Genomic DNA, 23,204 nt, shown 5'->3' with positions numbered 1-23,204 from the left:
ATGAGGACTTGCCAGGGAGGTGAAGGGCAACATGGGTGTGGGCTGGTCGGATGGTGGGAACAGAGCATTTGAGTAATAGAAAGAGTCCCTATCTGGAGTCTTCTGATCCGGGGTTTGATGTGAGCCCAAGAAAGGGCTGTTTGTTAGACTATGATAAAGACATTAATGTTTTGTAATTCAGGAGACCAACTTGGGGCTACATTAAATATTTACACAGCCTTCGACTATCTTCTCCCTCTCTTTAGCAACTCCCTGCCCACGCTAAAACATTTAGCAGGGATTTCAGGAGTACTCTCAAACCCGGCTCTGGCCAGAATGTGACTCGATAATGAGGGGTACCGTGATCACGGCTCCTAGCAGATTCCCAGCCACTGTGGCTTTCATTGGAGGCCAGGACAACCCGGTGGGCTCGCTCAGATCTGCATGTTGGAAGGAAGACATCGCCCTTAGATCTTTAAAAGGAAAACTAAATAAACCATGTAGGCTGATGTGACACAGGCTGGATCCAAAGGGACTTTCTTGTATACATATCAGAAACCACCGTGAAAATAGCTGCTGCACAACAACCTTTGAGGAGAAAGAAAGCCCAGATGGCAATCTAATGCAAATTCAGCCTTTAATTCATGGAGTGACCTCAGGCAAGTCACTTGCCCTTTCAGGATCTTACTGTTCCTGGAATAGCTAATAGATATCTCTACCTCCCCATATGCTAATGTACGAAATTGACTACAAGTACTCCATATTTCCCATAAGTGGACGATTTCTCAAAGGCTTGATCTTGTGAAAGCCTCAAGATTGGCTGGCTAATGTGAATAGGAGTCATATTTTGAACATTAGCTGTAGGATGTATGTTTTCGTGAACCTCAGAGTAGACATGTTCCAGGAAAAATTGTATATATATTTAATTTTTGGACATTGAAATATACCCTCTGATTACTAAGAAAGGCAGGATAGTTCAGTAATTGAGAGCACAAAGTTTGAACCAATCCTGAGTTAAGCCCCAGCTGTGTGACCTTATACAATTCATGACCTCAACTTTCCAATCTAGGGAACAGGCATAATATTAGACGTGGGGTTTAGGGAGCATCAAATGAGATATCATGTCTGGTCTGTTAAGAGCTTGGTAAACACTTGTTACGATGATCACTTTAAATCCTCTTGTCAAAGCCAAGCCTTCTGCTTGGCTAAATGTTTTGTGTGAATCGGGACTTCCGCGCCTTAAGTAGACTGGCTGTGTCCGCCCAGCCAGCCTGGCCCCCGGAGAGCAGAAAGGCAGTACTTCTGTCTCCCACAGCTCCTGAGCTGGGTGTGGCCAGAGCACAGCAAAGCTTCCTCTGGCCTTTCCTGAGAACACAACTTCAAAAGGTCCACACCCAGACTTTAAGAAAGCCTGGGGCCCAGCGCCAGCCCCTCTCCTTCCTAGGGTCAGCGCTCTGTTCCAGCCCTATTTCTAGAAGTGTCCTTGCCCATGCAGGCTGCCGCTGAGGAGGTCACCCCTCCAACCTCCGGGGGGAGGACCCAAAGACAGACAGCAGAAGCCCTTATCCTCACTGAACCCCACCAGGGTTCAGATCTCAACCTTGCCCTGGACTAGCTGTGGACCCTCTGCACCTTTCTTACCTAGTCAGCCTTCCTGTCTGACCCCACAGATTGTTAATGAATAAAATAATGTGCAGAGCAGGTGATGCTCAGAGCCTGTTCCCTGTAACTTCTCCCACTGTGCTCCACGAACTGGGTACACAGAGGGCGGAGGGCCGAGTAGGTGGGGGCATGGAGAAGGGGGCTCACCTGCAGGTGGGGACTTCGGGGCCTTCCCCACCTGTAAGATAGCTCTGCCACGCTGGCCTAAATGCCAGTTTGTCTGAAAGGCTAGCTTCTTTCAAATGCAAATATTCCACAGAGACAGCCCACAGAGGACCTGTGCTCATTTACACCTGAGCTTGAATAGGTGTGTTCAAGAGACTTCCCTTAATGCAAGACTACTAATAAATACTTTTATATACTCAGACAAATATGCATTTATTGCACACACATTATTGCCACAATACCAGAAATCAGAAAAAGACTCATAATCCTAAAGCTAGTAAACGGGAATTTGGGTTTTCTTCTTTCCCCAATTCCCCTCCAACCCTTGTACAGGCACATATACAACTTTTCACAGCTGGACTCGTGCCCAATGCAGTTTTGTGTTCAACACCATGTCATCAGCACGTTCTCATGTTGCAACAGTCTTCACAATTCGCTTTTAAAATGGGTGGGCTGCTGCTTACCAGGGCTCTAGAGCTGGATTTAGGTTGCTTCAAGTTCCCCTGCTGTTAGATATAATGCTGGAATTTTGTTCAAAGAGCTTTTTCATTGTGTGAGGATTATTCCCTTAGGATACATTCTGAGGTGTGGGATTGCTGGGTTAAAGGTGATGAATATTTGTGTGGCTCTTGAAAGAGAGCGGAGTCCAGGTTTTGCTTCGGGCTTGTAGACAGCTGGTACCTAGGGACCCAAAGAGAGCTGGGGTCAGAGAGGGCGTCTCTGGGTTCACTGGAGCAGTCACGCATTTGTGGGGCAATCCTGAGAGGCTGTTAGCCCTGGAGGAGACGCAGCAGCCTTAGGCTGAGAGCAGATGCCAGAGGCTGCCTTGCACCTTGCCACTCCTCCAGCATGTGCAGTGTCCACGCCAGTGCCCTGAGGGCTCAGGTGGCTGGCAGAGGGAGAAACTCAAGGAAGCGGGGAGCCCCATGCCCTGGACGGTCAAGAACTCAGGCAGGAAGTGCAATTGTTCGTGCTGCTCGGGAAATCCACCGCCATCGCTATGTGTGTCCTGGAGGGGTCGTGGCAGGCGCCCCGTGTTCGGCACACTTTTCTTTGTATAAATAGTATGTTTGCTGTGTGGTGAGTCTAACCCAGGGCACTGTGGATGGAGCTGGATGATGAGGATACAGATGGGACCTTGGCTCTAGGCGCCCCACGAGTCAGGCAGTTGAGGGGGTTGGACCACCTGGGGATCTCCACACTGGCCACACATGAGAATCACCTGGGGAAGACCTGGTCCCATCCCCAGAGATTTGGATTGAATTGGTGGCTGATACTGACATCCGCCAGGACTGAGAACCACTGGACTGTGTATTACATTTTTCTTGCTACAGCATTTTGGGATCAGGGACAGAGACCCTCTGAGGCTAGTAGGAGAAAATGGAGGTGATAGTGGGGTAACAATGGTACTTGCAGGGGAAGGTGGGCTAAACCTCCTTCACAATCTCTATGCGTGCCCTTTCCCGGGCCACCCAAATAAACCCTCCACCCAAATAAAGCAGTGTGCTTCTTTGCTCATGGAGCTTCAAGACCAGTCTCCTAGTTCCCCCCTTGCAAGCAGGCAGCTGCCCAAACCCGTTGTATAGAGGGTTGTGGGCCTTTGGTTGCTGTAAAATTATTGCCTCGGGCCTGGGAAGCTGGGATCTGAGACAGAAGCAGCCTTGACACTACAGGTCTGCTGGTTGCTCTCATGGTATCTCTGCTTGTTTCTGAGCGTCTTTCTGCTGAGGTCAAATGACCCTTTGGATTCTCTGGTTCTTGATGTATATTGACCCTGAGGAAACTGCCTGGCAAGGGGCAGGCCTGGGCCTTCCTTCAGACACCCGAGATGTCGGGCCCTCGTTGTCTCTTCCTGGGGAGGCGGAGGCCCAAGCCTAAGCTCAGCCATTTGGCCCAGCCCTGGCTGCGGGGAGTCCCAGACAAGGTAAGTCACTCTCCTTCTAGCATCTTCCTTCTCCGCACACATTCTTCAAGGGCCAGCCTTTCATGCTCTGCCTCCCTCAATCCTGCTCTGAGGACAAGATCTCCACCTGGGGAGGGACTATGCTCTCCACCCCAGGGGGTTTGCCTGGGAGTCTGTGTTCTCTGCATGGAAGGCAAAGCTTTATTCTTCCTGGCAAAGGGTTGTCAGCACCTGGGCATCAGAGGAGGGGCTGGGACACAGGGTGGGGTGAGCACATTCTCCAAAAGGGGCAAGATACCTCCCGTAGGTACTCCATGATGGAAAGAGGTTAGAGGAAGGGGTGCAGAGCATGCTATTGAAAAGGCCACAGTCAGACTGTGAGGCAGTGAGAGAGGAATTCGAAGGGAGGTGATTCCCCCAACTCAATGCCCCCAGCAAGGTCCTGATACGCTTGTCTCCTTTCTCCTCCATAACACCACCAGGGGGAAGAAGATGCTATAGCTGAGATGGGGTGAGAAATGGAATGAAGAAGAAAAGGACGAGGCTGACTTCCAGATACCATCAGTGGCTGCCAGTAGGAGGAAAGACACCACTTTGGGTGGAACAGTATCCCCCCAAAAGATAAGTTCACGTCCTAACCTCCAGTCCCTGTGACTGTGACTTTATTTGGAAAAAAGGTCTTTACAGATATAATTAAGGATCTCAAAATGAGATCATCCTGAACCCAATGACGGGTGTCCTTGTACAAATAGGGAGAGGACACAGAGACACAGAGGAGAAGGCCATTGGAAGACAGAGGCAGAGATTGGAGTCATGCTGCCACAATCTAGGAAACTCGTGGGGCCACCAGAAGCTGGAAGAGACAAGAACATATTCTCCTACGGAAACTTTAGAGGGAGTCTGGCCCTGCTGACACCTGGATTTGGGACTTCCTCCAGGATTGTGACAGAGGAAGTTTCTGTTGTTTGAAACCATTCCATTTGTGGTAATTTGTTACGGCAGCCCTAGAAAACTAATTACAGCACTGACCGCTTGTCTGAACACAGTGGCTGAAAAGAAAGCTCTTTGAGAAGTTCCTGTCAACCATGTACTATTTCTGAGCAGCCACGTCCTCCTCTGTACAATGAGGATAATACTCCCAGCCCTGATGAAAAGATGGCTGGAAATAGGGCCTTGTCAGCAGGGCAGCTCCAAAGGTGTGAGGGAGGTGGCTGTTTTAGATCTGGCACTGTAAGCAAGTCCTGTCACCTCTCCCGGCCTCAGTTTTCTCATCTTCAAAGTGGAGCAGTAAACCCTGCCCTAGTAGATTCCATTACAGAGGAGATAAAAAGAAGGAGAGGACTTACGGGTTAAATTAGGATTGGGTGCTAGAAGGCTGAGAATGTGTGAGCGACCTGAATCCTGCTGTTAAGTGGGGATGACTGTCCCTTTTGCACTGTTTCTGCTGTCACACAAGGCATTTTGAACAAAGAGGACAGACAGTCTGGGCCCACCAGGAAGGAGCTGGTGAGCCCCCTGAGGAATAAGCACCCGGTTGGGAAAGTAACTTCTGATACTGTGCACCCTCAACGCCCAGGTGCCACGAGAGGCAGAGGCAGAGACGGGAGATTCCCCGTCATATAGATGAGGCAGGACTGTTCTCTCCCACAGGGTATTGTTATGTTTAAAGGTGTCCAAAGTAGATGTGACATTTATGACTGCCGCTCTCCTTTGTTCCTACCCTCCTTTGTTCCCTCTGACCGCTTGCACCCTGCTCCCCTTGTGTGGTCCACTCACCCATTGCCACGAAGAGACATGCAGGGACCAACCTCACATGGGTCATTGCCACAAATGTTTACAGAGGCCCTAGAAAAAAACAACAAAACCCTGAATGTTGAATTCACTCGGCATTCTGCCGTTTACAGAGCACTTCCAAATGCATGCTGTGGTCCTCATGATAACCCTAAAAGGACAGAGGCGAGGGTGCCTACTCTAGAGATAAAGAAGCCGACAGCGAAGAGAAGCAACTGCTCAAAGCCATTTGAATACAGGTTGCCTGAGTCCTGCTGCTCTTTCTATGTCACCTCACTGCCTTCTTGACATGTCATCTGCTGCCTCTTTGGGTCATTTGGGGCCTGGGCCTCTCCAGGAGCATCCGGTGCCCATATCTCCCCAACTGGTGTGGTCTCAAAAATCATCTGAGGCCTATAGTTCTCAGCCTGGCTTTCCAGACCCTCCCTGGGACTCCCGCAACCCACCCCTCTGCTCCTTCCCACCTTTGCACATTGGCTCAGCTCCTTCTCCCACTAGAATGCTCCTCCCAATCCATCCTGTGCTTCAAGTTTCTTGGGCTGCATGGGAAGCTCCAACCCGGTTCCCCTGCTCTGCCCTCTCTGTGTGCTCACCATCCACAACAGCCTTTCTTCACTCCACATCTTTCTCCAAAGTGTTCCTGTTTAACCATTCAGCTAGATGTTAATCTCCCTAAGATCAGAGGTGGATATCTGTGGCACCTGCCAACCAGGTGTTCAGCTAAGACATGCTGATCTGTTCATTGCTTATCCACGGATCACCTCCCTTTAGGTTGGGAGCCTCTTCATCTTCCTTCTTTAGTTTCCCACGGTGCACACAAGGGGCCTGCAGTGGGCCAGAGTCTGGTGGAGTATCGTGCATCTCTGTTCACCTTGCTGGGGGTGTTGGGGGGGTCCATGCCTGACTGTGAATGCTACAGCTTCTGTAGGATGGAAACGAGGCCAGCGCTAGGCTTTGAACATTTCAAGCCCTATTCTGCCTCCAAAATCCATCAATGTCAGGGGCATCAAAAGATGACATTAGAGAGCACACCTCTTGCCTTCCCCATTCAAAGGGCTTCATATCTAATATCTCATTTAGCCTCCCAACACCTCTGGGAAGGCAAAGTGAGGATTATTAATGAGGGACTTGTCTGAGGCCACTCTGAGTTCAGCATAAGCTGGGACCGGGATCCATTCCCCTTTGCCAGCCATTCTTGTCAAGGTCTGCTTTGCTCAGGGAGACTGCCTACCTGTTTGTACGCCCTCAGTCACTTTTCCTTCAAGAACTTAAATCTGGGAGGACAAGCTAATCTAGACTGAGAGGCACACACACACCCCCCCTTCTCAAGATGTGTAGTCACAGAAAACCTTATAAAGCAAGATGACCAATTGCACAGTTCAGGATCTGTAAGAAGGGTCTTAAAGATAATCAGCTGAAACCCACTCACTGCAAATGATGGAGAAAATGAGGCCCAGAAAGGCACAGAGACTGTCCAAGGTCACAGAGCTAAACGGAGGCCTCTGGACTCTGGGTCCAGTGCTCCTTCCACTGTTGGTGCCCTTATCAAACAAGGCCAAGCAGGGAACAGAAGGAGCTCAGTGAGCCTGAGGCTGCAAGGAGGGAGACCCTCCAGTTCTGTCTGGGAGTTTTGTCCAAGGGGTGGGTTTTCCAGAGTTCCTCTGGGAGGGTGAAGGGTGGGAGCAGGAAGTAGCTGCAACCTATTCCTTCAGCACCTGGGAGTAGACACAAAGTCTGTGTCCCAGGGACCAAATGTGTCTGTGTCCTCGGTGTCCCTTCAACTCTTATCTTTGTCCACTGAGTGGCACAGGTCCAGGACCAGCACCTTCCAGACCTAGGAAATGGAAACCTGGGGGAAAGGGTGAGGGGTGGCAAAGCAACACCCCTGTCACCCCCGCCCCACATCCACCCTACTTCTCCCCCACTCGGGAGAGCCAGGAAGAACTGACAACAGGGCCACAACAGCCAGGAGTCTCTAGCACCCGGGAAGAGGACATGTGGGGTGCGGCTGCGGGTACCCAGTTGTTTTTTTTCCTCCCTGTGCTCCACCCCATGCATTCTTCTGAATGCATGCTCAGGGGCACTGCCCTCAAGAAGGCCTCGGGCTCCCAGCCCTCAGCACCTGGGAGTGGGGGCGGGCGTGAACGGCATGGAGGGCTATGGGGTGAGGGTGCCTCTGCGTCCCCCCACGACTCCACTTGGGCGCTTGGTTTTGGTCGTACCGCAGCCTGGCGAGCGGCGGTGGGCGATCCTTTGGAGGTCACGGAGTCCAGCGTCCGTCGCTGGTCAGTTACTAGGTGCGGGCCCCGAGAGGGGAGGGGGCCCCCTGTCCGCGGCTCCTCCTCCCGCCTCCCCGCCCCTCCCGCCCCGCCCCGCCCCGCCCCGCGCGGGAGGGGATCGCGGGCGGGACCGGCAGGGTAGGCGCGCCTACCAGCCTGGCCAGGTGCAGCGCCCGCGTGTCTGGGGACCGCAGCGCCCCGAGGAGCGTCCAGGTCTCTGGACTGCCTGTACTGCGTCCCCGCGCCCTCTCAGCTGGACGTCCGCGACCCTCTGAACCCAGGTAACCGAGGGCGGGACTCCTCTCCGGTGCCGCCAGGGGTCCCAGCGCGCACGCCCTCTCCGCCTCCCCGTCGGTGCGCACCCAGCTCGGCGGCCGCCCGCAAGCTCCCCTGGGGCCCGCCGGCCGCTCCGAGGGCGAGTCTTGGAAAGTTCGCGCCAGGACTGCAGTGCGCGGGGCGGCGATAAAATGTAGCCCGATTCTCCGCATACCCTCCTCCCGCCTCCTGCCGCGGGGAGCTCGGACCACAGTGGGGCGGCAGCCGCGTGTGCACAGGGTCTCCGCTGAAATCGGTTGTTTTGCCTGCTCCCTTTTCCCATCTCTCACTCTCCTGAGCCTTTGCGTCCCTTCCCCCTACCCCGCCCCTTAATCCCTTAAAAAAAAAGTCCTTGGATGGGGACTGCAGAGTTGGCGATTTCTTGAGGGATGTTTACACTTGTGCTTCCCGCCTCTTCGGGCCACATACACGCTAGGCCCCCGGGTTGAGCGAGACGGGGTGCGGGTGAGGCGGCAGCCCTTGGCCCAAGGGTTACGTCTGGGTGCTGTTGAAGTGGGTGCCCAGTCATGGGCGAGTCCTGGCTTCTGTCCTGCCTCACGGCAAGCCACAGCCCAGGCTGGGCATCCTTGGCTCCCCAGCACTTCCCAAACCCCAGTTAAGATGAGCGCAGGAGAGAGGCTGGCCGGCAGCACGGCAATAACCCTTGCTGATTTTAGCAGAATGGGCTTCCTCCAGCCTCGGCTGTGAGGAGGGCTCAGCTGGGGGTGGGGATGGGAACTTCCCACGCAGAACTAGAGAGAACAGGCTGGGGGAGGTCGGTGGATCAGAGAGGCGATAACAGGGACGTATCTGATTTTCTTTTAGCCCCATAATAAACCAGTGTCCTCCTAGGTCTTATTCCATTGGCACATGAGGGAAAAAAAAGGCTCAAAGATGTTAGGTCATTTGCTTGTGAACAGTGTGGGCCTGGACCTCAAACCACAATCTCCTAGAGCCAGATGGTGGCTTCTCCATTTTTGCTGGGCCCCTGACTGGGCAGGGCTTTGTTTCTTCCCCCCTCCCTGAGGTTCCTCCCCTGAAAGGGGTAGGCCAGGAGAAGGCACCTCCAAGAAGAAATAAAATCTGGTCAGGAAGCTACTCCGAAAGAGAACCTGCTCCTGGCTAAGTAAGAACTGCAGGAAGGCAGGGCCTGTTTTGTTCACAGCTGTCGCCAGAGTACCTGGAATAAGAATTGAAAGAATTAACCTGAAACAGCAGAGATCCTTTTCCAGCTGATGGCTCTCTGTCTTTGGTGAGCAAAGAAAGGGTGCTCTGAAAAGCTGGACCAGAAAGGTGCCCACCACCACCACCACCACCACCACCACCACCACCAAGGGCTCTTGCCATTCTTACCCACTTGGGGCAATTTGGCATTTTTTAAACCAGTGAGCACATCCACAATCCCAAAACGTGCTTTCGTTTTACCCTCAGTCCACTTCTTGTCAGGCCCAGGAGAAGCAGAGGGATGGGTTATATGCCCAATTTCACCTGCCCTGGGTTGGAGGCAGAGGCCCTTTGTCTCACCTACACCCAAGTCTTGCCCATACCTCCAGAACATTTTATTTGGAAACGTTAATTTTCATTTTTCCGTCCCTCTCCTTACCACTTCATGGGGCAACCGTAGACAGAGGAAAGAGAACTTGCTTTTCTGGGACTCAATTTCATTATAAAATGGGGACAACAGAGAGAGTGATTGGCCCAAAGGTCTTTGTAAGCTTCAGAGTAAACTGTAGTTATTTTCTCATGTGTATGTGTGTACGAGATCAGACAATTAAGTTCGCGAACTCAGCCTAGAAAAAGTGCTACATACCTCATTGCTGAATATCAATCACTATGGTCACCTTCGAAGTACTCCCCTTGGGAAGCTATGCACCGGCTCCAGCACCTAGTCCACCCTTCAAAGCAATTGTGGAATTCTTTCTCTGGAATGGCCATCAGAGCTGTCGTATTACCCTTGATGTCCTGAATGTCATCAAAATGTCTTCCTTTCAATGTTTCCTTTATCTTCGGGTAAAAAAAGAAGTAATTGGGGGCCAGATCAGGTGAGTAGGGAAGGTGTTCGAATATGGTTATTTGTTTACTGGCTAAAAACTCCCTCACATATAGTGCTGTGTGAGCTGGTGCATTGTCGTGATGCAAGAGCCATCAATTGTTGGTGAAAAGTTCAGATCATCTAACTTTTTCATGCAGCCTTTTCAGCACTTCCAAATAGTAAACTTGGTTAACTGTTTGTCCAGTTGATACAAATTCATAATGGATAATCCTTCAAATATCAAAAAAGGTTAGTAACATCGTTGCAACAAGTTCGTAAACTTAATTGTCACACCTCGTATGTCAACCTCACCTGCCCAGGTGGGCTGTAAATTCCTCTGGGAAGTAACCATGCATCTTGGAATCCCGCAGAGACCTGATCTCATCCAGAGTACACAGGAGGTTCACAGGAAGTATTTATTATTTAAAAGCAATCTCTACAGGAAGAGAAATTGTTAAAATTTATGGGAAAAGGGAGAGTTTTTAATCCCTCTTCCTTCTCCCTATGTAAGGAGAGGGGACATGCTCCCATACAGGGGAGGGTCCAGGAGGAAGGACGGAAGTGGTGTGAGAGCCCCTGGAGGTGGAAGTGATCAGTCTCTTGTTCATCCAAGGCCAGAGTCAAGTGGGAAGGCATAGCAAGGGCCCTAAAAGACTTTCCAAGGCAGTACCCTGAAGACTGACGTCCTGCCAGGGACCCATAACCCCTGGACTCTTCAGCAGACCCCAGCCTCTGCTTTGGCCCAAGGACAGACCAGGACACCCAGAGTTGGTCAGTTCTGTTCCCTGAGAGCATAGCTGGGATTTAAGGCCCTGCACCAACACACCACCCTCACTTCTCCCTGCACACTTAGGGCCCTGCTCAGCTCCCTACTGCCAGTTCCTGCATCTTAACAAGAGCTTTAGACCCAGAATTTCTCAGCTGAAATCAGCCTTAGAGATCATATCTCTGTACCCCTTCTCAGCTTTATTTTCCATAACACTTATCACTATCTAACATCCTGTATATTTTGCTTTTTTTTTTTATCTTATCATTCTATCTGTTGTCCCTGTTAGAGTATCAGCTACCTGAGGGCAGGGCTACCTGTCTGTTTTATTCACTGCTTTATCACCAGGGAGCAGAGCAGTGCCTAGTGTGTAGTGGGCACTGGGTTAAGAAGCATTGCAGAACTGGTACATCCAGCCCGCCCTTCCTCATAGTACGGATAGGGAGACTGAGGTCCAGAGAAGAGGACTGACCTGTTGGAGGCAGAACTGGAGCTTTCCCTGACCGGACTCAAGCTACTTCAAAGCTGAGTCTCTGTCCCCTGCACCAGGTTGCTAGGGCTGCTTCAGGCCAGCTTCCTCCAGTCACCCAGAGGGCCAGCTACTAGGCTGAACAGATGGCCACATAGACAGATCTGAGAGAGCCGGGGAGGAGGGCCCCCGTTCAGATCCCCATCCTGAAAAGAACCCTCCCAATGCTGCCCTCCAAAGGTGGGCAGTTCCTGTTAGTGGTGAAAACTGTGCAGCGTTTTCAAGTTCCTCAGGGCACCGGAGAACGGAGGAGGACCAAAGCCAGGTCCTAGCAACCCTGGGGAGAGGGGTGGAGCTTCAGGTCACCTTGGCCAGGGAAAACAAACCAGTCTGAGAAGGTGCAACCAGACTTGTGGGCCAGGAAGAGTGAGGACATTCTGCCCAAGGCCAGGGGAGGGCTTGGGGCTCCGAGGCCTCACTTAGGAATCTGATAAGGGTGGTTCCCTTGGGGGACCCAGGAGCTTGAATTTCTGAGACACTGTGTGCAGAGGCAGGATGCAGAAGCTCAAGTGTGGAGTGTGGGGGTCAAAATCCAAGAACTGTGTCTGGGTAGAAGCTGGAACTTTCTGTGGGATAGGAAATATGGGAGACGCATCCACACCCACCAAGCAACTTCAACCTCCCTTCCCTCCTCATTCTTCCAGCCGCCATTATTTCAGCAAAGGAATATGATCTGTGTTCTCAGGCAAAACTCGGGGGCCCTGTGGAGTTGATTGGAAGGGAAGAGACGGGTGGTAAGGAGACCTCCTGGGGAAGCTATTGCAGGAACATAGATGGGAGATGGGGTCCCTGGAGGCATCCCTTCTCCTCACATCCCGGAAGTATAGAACCCTGCCTTCTTTCCTGATTGCTTGGAGGGAGGAGGGCTGTGTTTTTAATAATAGTAATACACATTCAGTAACAGTTAGCTGGATGCCAGACCCTGTTCTAAGTACTTTACATGTATTACAATAACCCCATGAGATTGAAACTATATCATCTCCATTTTACTGATGGGGAAACTGAGCTTCAGAAAGGTAGCATAACTTTGCTCAAGATGACACTTGTAGGGAGAGGGGCACCAGAATTCGCCTGGACAGTCTGGCTGCAGACCCTGCAGGCTTAGCCCCCATGCTGTGCTGCCTCGATCAACCAAGTTGGCCACACAGGTGGGACAGAGAGCCTGGAGGCCAGAAGTTGGGCCTTACAGGATGTGTAGGAGTTTACCAGCTTGTTGGAAAAATTGGAGAGGAACTGGGACAGGGCAGGTAGAGCGAACAATGATAATGCTTTGCCTGAAGAAATGAATTCATAATGGTGACCCCTCCTGTGTCTGAAGCCACTGTAGGTTCCCCCCCCAGTCCTGGTTCCCCAACCACTCCCTATGGTCTCCCTTCCTCTAAAGAGAATGAGGCTTTGACCTGAGGCATAACTCAAGCATTTCTGTCCCCTGGCCTCTTTATCGCCACCATCACGACAAGTTTGGTGGCTTTCAGCAACAGTGGATGGAAAAGTACTCCTGCTCTGACATGATGTGAGTCAGCCCTTCATTAATAATGGGGTTGCACAGTCAGCTCTGATGCCTCCTCCTGCACCCTGTGTCTGGCCCGTGGTTGGAGACACGGTGTTGGCTCCTGCTGGAGAATGACAAGGTACCTAGAGGTTAATTTGAAACTATGCAGGATGGCAGTGAGGAGCCAGTAGGCACAAGGAATACAGTCGTTTTTGGCATCTAGGAAAAAAGACAGTGTCTCCCAAGGCAGTGGTCCAAAGTGTAATTCCCACCTGTTCTCTAAGCCAGGGTTTATCTTGGAGAATTGTGCTCACTTCTGGCTTTTCACCAGGCCGGGGCCACCCCTAGCAAGCTCTGTGGGGACTTAAATGGCAAATTTCGCCTAAAATTCAAACAGGCATTTTGCCTGGACACCATAGCCCTTTAAGACCGTGGCCAGGCTGACCTTGCTGGGGTTCATTTGGAGCCTGCCAGGGGCACAGAGCCCAGGCATCACGGGCTTCTAGATCCCATGGTCCCAGAGTCAGCCAATCTACTAGCTTGTCACTGGTCTTTGAGTTGGTCACAGCACTCTAGGGCACTGAAGGCTGGTGTGCCTGGTGTGCTGGTGGGGAGCCCTGGATTCTAATTCTGACACTAACTCACAGTTGACTTTGGCCCTGTCCCTTTCTGGGTCTCAGTTTCCTCATCTGTAGAAGAGACAGCTCAGCTTAGATCAGGGACTCTTGATATACTGGACTAGATACTTTGTTGCGTGGCCGTGCTGTGCACTGTAGGGTATTCGGTGGCATCCCTGGCCTCCACCCACCAGATGTCAGCACCACATCTCACTTCCGTCTTTACAACCAAAATTGTCTCCAGACATTGCCAAGTGGCCCCTGGGACAAAACTGTCTCTGGTTGAGAACGAGTGGGTTATATTATCTCTGAAGACCTGCCCAAGGATTACCCTCAGAACCTAGGAGAAAGTTTTCTCTTTCCAGCCCCTATTTTGTAAATGTGGACTGTGTGTGAACCAGGAGTCCATGGGTGGGGGCTCCAAGGGGTTATAGGGTACGATGTGAGCTATGAGAAAAGGGAAGGCTCCCAGTCTGCTGGGCCCCTTGCTGAGAGCCAAGGCCAAGTTCTTTTTGCCTTCCGGACCTTGAGTTACATAAAAAGGTGGGGGGCAGGGGAGGCAGGCCTGTGGTCAGCCCACGCACTAAGGTCAACAGCCTTCCAGCCAGTGACTAATCATCTCTATGTACTCTAAGGACTTAGCTTCTCCATGGTCCCCTCTCTTGCTGCCCTGGGAGAGGACACAGGAAGTAGATCAGCCCACCTCCTGCACAGAGGAGGGAGAGCTCAGAGCATGATGGTATCAGACACAAGGGCTACGCATGCCTGCCCCCGACCAGCCCTAGTTTTATTTTGTTTATTCCTCTCAGTTTGCTATTTATTATCTTTGTCCACGGAAGTCCCTTCTGACCTTGTTGCTTAATGGAAGGGTGAAGATTTATCTTCTCCAGAGGTGAGAAGGGTTTATCGATGAATCTTGGAAGGAAATCACTGTTCTGGGGACAACAGGCTACGAGATTTGGGGTAGTACTAACCCAAAATAATTGGTTTGGGTTATTTAGTCTCACAATCCTCATTAAAGGACTGTAGATTGCTCTAAACTGCAGGCTAGACGCTGGGGAAGGAGCAATGAGTTAGACTTAGTCCCTGCGTACAGAAGCCTTCAGTCTGGGAGGACAAGATATCAGTCTGTAATTGCAGTGTGCTCTGACTGTGTGCACGTCTACGCAGCAGAAGGTCTGGTCCGCCTCACCCAGGGCGTGTTGTAGGGAATTGGGGGTGCGTGGATGGGGTTTGGGGAGGTGGTGGTAGTGTACAGAGGGTTTCAACAAGAAGAGGTGGGTTTGGGTTTTCTTTTCGCCTTTTTTATTGTGGTAAAATATACATAAAATTTACTGTTTTTATGATTTTAAAGTATGTATTTCAGTGTCATTAAGTCTATTTACATTGTTGTACAACCATCACCACCATCTAACCTTGGAACTCTTCACTCTACAAAACTGAAACTCTGTACCCATTAGACACTAACTCCTCATTCCCCTCTGCCCACAGCCCCTGTAACCACCATGCTTCTTTCTGTCTCCATGAATTTGACTGTTTAAGGTACCTCATGTAAGTAGCCTCATACAGCATGGGACCTTTTGTGTCTGACTTCTTTCACTTAGCATAATATTTTAATGTTTCATCTGTGTTGTAGTGTGCTTCAGAACGTTTTTCCTTTTGAAGGCTGAATAATATTCCCTTCTATTGGTAGACCAGACTTTATCCATTCTTTGGTCCACGGACACTTGGGTTGCTGCCACCTTTTGGCTGTTGTGAGTAGTGCTGCCATGAACATGGGTGTACAGATATCTGTTTGAGTCCCTGCTTTTACTTCTTTTAGGCATATACGCAGAAGTAGAAACTCTAGATCCTACGGTAATTTATGTTTAATTTTTTTGAGGAACCGCCATACTTTTGAGGAAGAAGTGTTTGAACTGGATTTTAAGGATGAACATGAAATCTCCAGGCATCAAAGTAGAGGAAGAGGAAGGGAAGAGAAAGGAGAGGGGAGATTAAGGGAGAGGAAGGAAACAGAGAGCCTAAAATGTGGCATGAAACTAATGGCACAGTGGCGTTTGTGCGTGGGACTGAAGCAGGTGTGACTGGTGATGAGACAGACCCTGGAGGGGTAGAGTGAAGGGCCTTGGGCCAGGCTAGGGAACTTGGCCTCCACACTGGAGGCCGTGAGAAGCATTGAAGGGGTTTCTAATCAGGAAGTGATACAGGCCAATTGTCACCTTAGAAGGACATAGCTGGGAGTGATGTCACAGATAGACTGGGAGAGAGAGAAGGTTAAGGCAAGAACCAAGTGGAAGAAAACTGGGTAACACTAAAGCTACATCATTGGAGAGGGTGGAGGGAGCAGGTCTCAAGGGTGCATGTACTGCACGGGGGTGCCCAGCTTTCTGGTTTGGCAACTTGGTGAATGGTGGGTAAGCTTACAGGAGCAGCCGGTTTGACAAGATGACGAGGCGATAAGCTTGGGACTACTTGGCTTGGAGTGTCCCCTGGAACCACCTGGGTGGAGACAAGGGCTTGAGGGGTGTCCAGAGCCGTGCAGAGGTAGGTGCTGCAATTGGGGACGGGAGCGGGGCAGGGGCAAGGGCAAGGGAAGGACTGCTGTTGTATGGCACATAGGACCTCGTGTAGTGTACTCTACCACTAGAGTGTAGTCGGAGGCCAAGACACAGGGTAGCCTCTGCTCCGTGCAGGTCAGTCCCGGCCCTGAGCATTTCACATCCACACACGTCCACTGCCAAGCTCAAAGCTCTGTGTTTGAGGCTGGCCACTGGGGGTGGAGATAAACATAAGCCAGTGATTTTAATTCATTTATACACTTCATGGAGCTTAGAAAATGGAACTTGGCTAATACCTTTGTACGGTTCAATATTTAATCACGATTGTGAGAAGTGATATGCAACAGATATGGCACATGTTATAAAAGTGTGTTGTGGGGACGTGATTTAGTCTAAGGCGGGGTTTCTCACCTCTGCACTATGGACATTTTGAGCCACATAATTCTTTGCCGAGGGTCTGTCCTGTGCATTGTAGGATGTTTAGCAACATCCCTGGCTACTGCCCCTATGCCACACACACCCCCACCCCGATTGTGACAACCAAAAATGCCTCCAGCTATTGCCAAATGTCCCCTGGGGGCACAGTCACCCTCAACTGAGATCCATTGGTCTAGGCGGTCAGGAAAGCTTCTTGAGGAAATGATGTTAATCTGAATTCTAGAGGACAGATAAGAATGAATCAAGATAAAGCAGGTCTGGAGAGTGGAGGAGAGTGTTCAGGGCACAGGTGTGTGCAAAGGCCCTAAGAGAGGAAAGAGCATAAAAAAGAGACCAACAGGAGGCTGGTGGAGCCAATGAAGAGCCGCCCAGTCAGTGAGCGGTGGGGGAGGGGATGGACTAGGGACACTCCCTGGAGGTGGGGCACGAAACTCACTGGACGCTGCTGAGTTACATTTTCAGCTTGTTGGGTTGGAGATCCCTGGGAGACACCCAGGTGGGGTGCTGAGCTCAAAAGCTAGGTCTGCCTGGAGCTATGGATTTGGGAGTTACATGCATATAGAAGGTGAGTGAAGCCCTGAGGTGAATGAGCCAGGGAGCGCGTGTGGGCCAAGAAGAGCAGAGCAAAGAGGAGGCCTAGAAGTGAGCTCTAGCAGCGCCAGCTTTCGGAGAGTGAGGAGGAGCCTGCAGAGACTGTAGGAGTTCCCAGAGAGGGAGCCGAGGAACCGTGGGTTGTGTGGCGCCCTGGACCTGTGTTCAGGGAGGGGCCTGGCCTGCTGGGAAGTCTGTGGAGCCAGAGCAAGTAAGATGAGGACGGGAAGCAGCCACTGGGCTTCGAGACCCATAAACGCCCTGGGGGAGGTCAGAGTGAGGTAGCTGAGAAATGGGCAGGAGGGAAGGGAGACAGCAGCATACAGCTTTTCCAAAAATGTGTCAGCAGAGGTGAGGAGAGAAAGTGTAGATGCCGAAAGGGAAGTGGATTAGGAAGGGTTTTGTTTTGTTTGTTTATTTAACCTTGTGTGTTTTGCCCCCTCCCACATACACACATTTTCCCCCCTTAGAAAAAAATGTACACATAGTTCAGAATTCAGAAACTGAAGATTTCACCAAAAGTCTTCACCCCCATCTTTCTTGGCGTCCCAATTTCCTCCCCTCCTCCGAGGCAACTTCCCCAATTTCTTACAAATTCTTCCAGAGACGCCAAGTGCATGAATCAGTTAACACATATGTAGCGTCTTTTCCCCCAAGTGGTAGCACACTGCATGCAGTCTTCTGCCCCTGACTCATTCTTTTCCCAGTTAGCTATTGCGAGATGCTTCCAGATTGGTACATAGTCTTCATTCTTGTTTACAGCTTTATAATATTCCACTACTACATAGATGCCATATAATTTAGCTAATCTTCTATGTTTTGGACATTGCAAACAATGTCCCATTGAATCACCTTGTGCTTTAGTTATTTTGCAATGTAGGCAGGTGCATATGGGATAAGGCCCCAGAAGTAGAGTTGATGGGTAGAAGGTATGTGAGTTTGTGTTTTGAAAGACAGCAGCAGATCGCTGTCCACAGAATTGACAAGAGTGTATACTCCTACCAGCAATGTATGGGGATGCTCGTTTTTCCACACCCTCCGACAACAGACAGAATTACCAGACTTACTGATACTTGCCATACTGAAAGACAAAAATAGTTTCTCCATGTAGTTTTAAGTTGCATTTTTCTTGCTGGGAATCAAGTTGAACATGTTTTCGCAGACATACGAGCCATGTCTATTTCCTTTTCTATGAACTATCTATGCCTATGTTTTGCCCATTTTCTATCAGGTTGTTGGCCTTTTTCTTATGACATGGGAGGTGATCTTTATGTATTTGGAAAACTCGTCTTTTGTTTAGAATATAAATTATAACTGTTTTTTCCCCAGTTGATCAAGGAGATTTTTGCTGTTGCTACTATTTTTTAGGAATTATGAATGCTGATGGGAGAGATTCCCTAGCGAGGGGTGGTCCCTGGCACAGAGGTCACCGAGGAGGCATTGGGATGCATTCCAGATTGGGAAGGCTGGGAGACACCTCTGCTCTTGTCACAGGTAGGGGTGAGGGAGCAAGGTGCTGGTGCCAGGGTTGAGTGGCCACCAGTCGAGGGAGTGAAGGCAGATAGTTGAGTTCATCCGGGGATGGGGTTGTATTACGGAGGTATCAGAAAGTTTGAGGGGGCAGGAGAATTACTATGTTAGCAAGAGAGTGGATTCATGAACCCTGGGAGCTGAGCTAGGTGAGGGGAAGTGAGTGGATGTGTGCTCTTTGTTTGCTTCCTTTTTATATGTCTGTTTGGCACCCATTAATCACTGAGGGCCAAACTAACGGCCAAAGTTGTTTACGTCTCCCCTGCTATCCAGAGTCGACACCCCGAAGCACCTCCTTATCTCATTCTCACATACCAAGTCAATATTTCTCCTGCCCTAAATTAGCGTAGGTACCAGACAACAAGGGAAGCCCCTATGCTCCAAAGCCCACTGGAATTATTCAAACGAGCCAACCCTAAGCTTTTTACCTGCCTTGCCCTGCCTTTCTCATGGAAACCCCAATAAAGGCTCTGGCCGAGGCCTTCCCCTCGCTCCTGCCTCTTGACCTAGTGTTCCCCTTGTGGTTTCATGTACCCCTTCTCTTGGAAAATGTAACTAAGAAGTTCTTCTTTCAATGGCATTGACCTCTCCAGGAGCCATTCAGTCACCTCCGTGAATTAAAATCCTACAGGTACAATTGAGACATCAAGGACCCTTGGACAGGGACAGAGTATGAGGGTCAGTAAACCACAGGTCCCAACAAGGCTGCAGTACTATCACAGTGTGAGTGGTTGAGTAAGCAAGCTCTCAGGGCAGACTTCCTGGAGGAAGTGGGCTGGAGATGAAGCGAGGCCTCATGGTGGGAACACAGGAGCACACACGGGGAGGCTCAGTGTGTGTGTGTGTGTGTGTGTGTGTGTGTGTGTGTGTGAGGGGAGGCAGTGGACAGAACTGAGAGACTGGAGCAATATATACAATGAGAAGGTGAATCTGACCGTGTATGAGGAAGGAGGGGGGGATAGTCCAAGATGAAGCCTGGGTCCAGTGGATGCTTTTCGAAACAGTTTTTTAATTCCCAGGAATAATTTGCTTTGTGTTAACTCCCTCTGGGGGTTCAGGGTGGGGAAGTGAAGCTGCTTTTGATGAAAGACCAGTGGTCCGACACTGCGTGAGGTCCCACTCAACTCTGGCTAAGACAATAAACTCCCTTCCCGCCACTCCCACCCCCCCTCCCCCCCATACACACACACACACTTGATTTCGCTTGAACATAAATAAGCCCATCCCTGGATGAACTCAACTACCTGCCTTTGCTCCCTCAACTTGCTACCACCAACCCCTGGCCCTGGCCCCCACTTCTGCCCTTACGTCTGCCTGTTACACAGCAGAGGCCATGCCCCTCTTGTCTCTGCCATCTTGGTGCCTCCTACCTCCTCATCCAAACCCCCTCCTTTCTCCCAAAGCCTCCCTGCCCCGGGGTCAGAGGCCCATAACTGTTGACTTGCCCTGACCTCCCAGTGGCCTTTGAATTGAGAAAAGAATTCCTGAAGACCAAAAAGTCTTCAAGACGTGGAGAAGAGAGCAATAGTGATGGAATGGTTGGCAGAGGCATGGCTGTATCGGAGCTGGGGGCTCTGGTCCACGCTGCCGCAGCTCACACAGAATCTTGGTGGGGGGTGGGTGAGAATTTGCCTGTTCTAATAACGTTGGCCTAGATCCCAGGCCTGTGGGCTATAAGCCAATAAATCCACCAGGAGTTCATAAATGTATGCACACGATTGGCGCTGACTCATGCCATCTTGTGATTTCTCCTTTATTGTTGCTTGGAGAGTTATTTACCTCTTGAGAGTGGAATTTTGGGGGAAATAATCTCACATTTAGCCAGTGCTTACCTATTCTTTGAACTCTGAACTGGGCTGGGTGCAATGGGTCTCACAGGTTTGTGACAGGAAAGACACCATGTAGTGATTCTCCAATATGCTCTACAGCCCCAGTTGCCAGGCCAGAGAATAAAGGAAAGCCAGCTGGGCTGTGGTTGGCAGGAAGACTTCTTCAAAGAGGAAGAGCTCGAGCAGACAGTGGGTCTGGAAAGGGGGGCTAAGAGGAAGGAAGGGGAAACGAATGCCCTTGTTTCTGGCATTCCACTGGCCAGGTGTCCCTTGGGGAGGTTGAGGATCAGGCCTCCAGGTGGCAGGAGGATGGTGATGGTCACCCTGGGGCAACAGATTAGCTGCTAGGATGGGAAGGGACAGGAGACGGTGGGTCCCTGCGAGATCTGTCACAGTGGGGTAGCTGTTGTCTGATGAAGCCTCTATGCTGGCTAGGAGAGCCCTGCGGGACCCGTGAGCTAGATGGGAGAGGTTGGACTCAGTGACCTTGCATTTCTCTGAGGGACTGTGAGGCTTTGAAAACTTCCAATGCGGGTTTGTTGCCTCCTGAAGGCTCCTTCTGTTGCCCCCAGGGCAGGAAACAAGTGTTTCTCCAGATCAGGGCTCAGTAATGCTTCTCTCAGGAAGTCCTTCTGATGAAAGGTGGCGGTGGGAACAGCAGGTACAGGAAGGCCACCAAGAGGGGACAGCGTCCATTTCTGAAATATGGGACGTAGGTAGGTAGTTTATTTCTTGAATGTTTTTGGTACACATCCTCTCTGGAACCTGACTGATGATTTAAACAAATTGTAAGTGATAAAAAAAAAAAAAAAAAGGAATTGTGTGAAGGAGGATGAAACATATGGCTTAACCACTAGACTGAGGATATGAGGTGGGAAGAAAGGAAAGTGGCTTGGTCTCCTGCCCTCCTCCCTCCTCCTTCCTTCCTAGTCTGGTTTGGTTCCATTTTCACCATCCTCCCAGGGACGGTTCCTTTAAGCCCCACAGATGTCCAGCTAATGGAATGTGGCTTTTCAAGACTGGAGGCTTCAGGGCTTACCCTGTGATCCTGAGCAAGCCTCCCAACGTGTCTGGGGTGGGTTTCACACCTGGCTTCTGTTCTGGAAGCATCGCTTTTGTCATTTAGTTGCCTTTTAGTTTCCTTCCCATGATCAAGCCTTTGCTTGTCATCCTCAAGATTTCCTTGAGAGCCTGAAAAGAGCAGAAGAGGAGTCTGAGGAAGTCAGTTCCAGTGGTCGAGCCCTCACTGGCCGGGGCTGGGGAGGGGCAAAGCCTCCGGCGGGGCCTCTGCCCCTTGCCTGGGTGCTGTGCGCCTGCCTCACTGTCTCAACGCCTCAGCTTTGACTTTCAAAGAGAAAGCGACTCTCCTGATAAAGTGGGCTTCGTTCCATTAAAGATGGCTTTGTCTAGACTCCCAGTTTTAGTTCCAGTGCTGTACTGGTGTGAGGAGGATGGAGGCTGACCCCGGCTCTGGGAGGTTAAATGAGTCCTGCTCCGGGTGAGCCAGAGGGTGTCACGCTTCTGGTTGTGCCCGGTCGTGCCTTCAGCATTGCTCGCTGAGCACCTGGGGGGTGCCGGGCAGGCATTGCCATCTCCGTTTTCTGATGCTGGGATGGGGAAACTGAGGCATGGGAAGGTCATGCAGTTTGCGCTGTCACTTGGGCCTCCCAGGGACAGCTCAGTAAGACCTGAACCAGGTCTTTGGACTCCTTGCCCAGTGCTCTCCTCCCACAAACGGTTTATGATGGGCCCTAACACAGCTGGGTTCCTGCCCCTCTGCGCCACCCCTCCTGCTCTGATTTACCCCGTGAAGTGCCAACTGCCGCCAGTTGTTGTGGAAATGAATTCACTTTGCTCAGGGAGAAGGATCTTGGTCTCTGTATGAAAAGGGAGAGGGGAAAAAATTTCCTCTGGTAATTTCAGCTAATCACCATGACACCTCCCTCCTCACCAAAGTGTCAGTATGTTCCTGAGGCCCTTCCTTGAAGGCCCAAAGAAATGAATCTATAATGGTGAAATTTCCAGCCTCAGAGTTTGGGGGTGACCCCGGATTTATACTGCTAAGGTCACCGCTTTCCACTTCCTTACACATTTGCCAAACCCAGTCTGACATTCCTGGGCCGAGAAATAGAGACGTGTATCCAAGAGTGCTTCCACCTCCATAGTACTTCTACTTCACAGTGCTCTGTGGGACACTGCGCGGACATGTGTTTGACAGAGGCGTTTTAAGCATGAAAATGAGTTTTTCCTTCTCTTTTCCTATGGAAGCCTGACTTTCCTTCCCTGGGCAGCATGAATCATTTTCCACAATAACCAGCGGCTGTTGGGGCTTTGAGGGGCAGGTAGGGATGCCTAGGACAGCTGCTCCCACGCTGCTGCCTCTGGGGGCACTCTTGGGTTCTGGGCGGACCTCAGAGCAGGGGCGCCAGGCCAGCCTGGAGGCTGAGGGGCGGGCTGGTGGCTGAGGCTCAGGGAAGGCAGGGGTTACCACGTCCTCCCTCCTGAGCTCTGGCCGCACGTTCCTGGGGACTGATTCGGAAGGACCCATTGTTCCCATTCTTCGTGGGTTTTTGAATAATGCATTTGCCTTCGCCCTTTTCAAAAGCCTGTGCTTAATAATGACTTTGTGTCACGTTTCAGCCACTGGGGCTCTTAACCCACCACTGAGTTCAGATGTGAAATGTGTTGCTTGTGACATTAGGTTAGCAGGAAAAATACCATCCTAGCG

The 23,204-nt window shown here is 50.9% G+C and overlaps 1 protein-coding gene across 1 annotated transcript in view; it reads left to right on the top strand.

Moving 5' to 3' along the window:
• Window positions 1-16,965: 16,965 nt before the first annotated feature.
• The window catches only part of PAQR5 (progestin and adipoQ receptor family member 5), a 63,101-nt gene continuing 56,862 nt past the window's right edge, over window positions 16,966-23,204 (top strand). Inside the window, exon 1 of the mRNA XM_033109480.1 lies at window positions 16,966-17,091. Coding sequence (XP_032965371.1) covers window positions 17,079-17,091 — 13 coding nt within the window. The 5' untranslated portion in view covers window positions 16,966-17,078. The remainder of the gene's footprint in view (window positions 17,092-23,204) is intronic.

This window comes from Rhinolophus ferrumequinum, chromosome 6 (genome assembly GCF_004115265.2).
Source record: "Rhinolophus ferrumequinum isolate MPI-CBG mRhiFer1 chromosome 6, mRhiFer1_v1.p, whole genome shotgun sequence".
Classification (NCBI taxonomy): domain Eukaryota; kingdom Metazoa; phylum Chordata; class Mammalia; order Chiroptera; family Rhinolophidae; genus Rhinolophus; species Rhinolophus ferrumequinum.
This window is presented reverse-complemented; position numbering and strand designations above follow the sequence as displayed.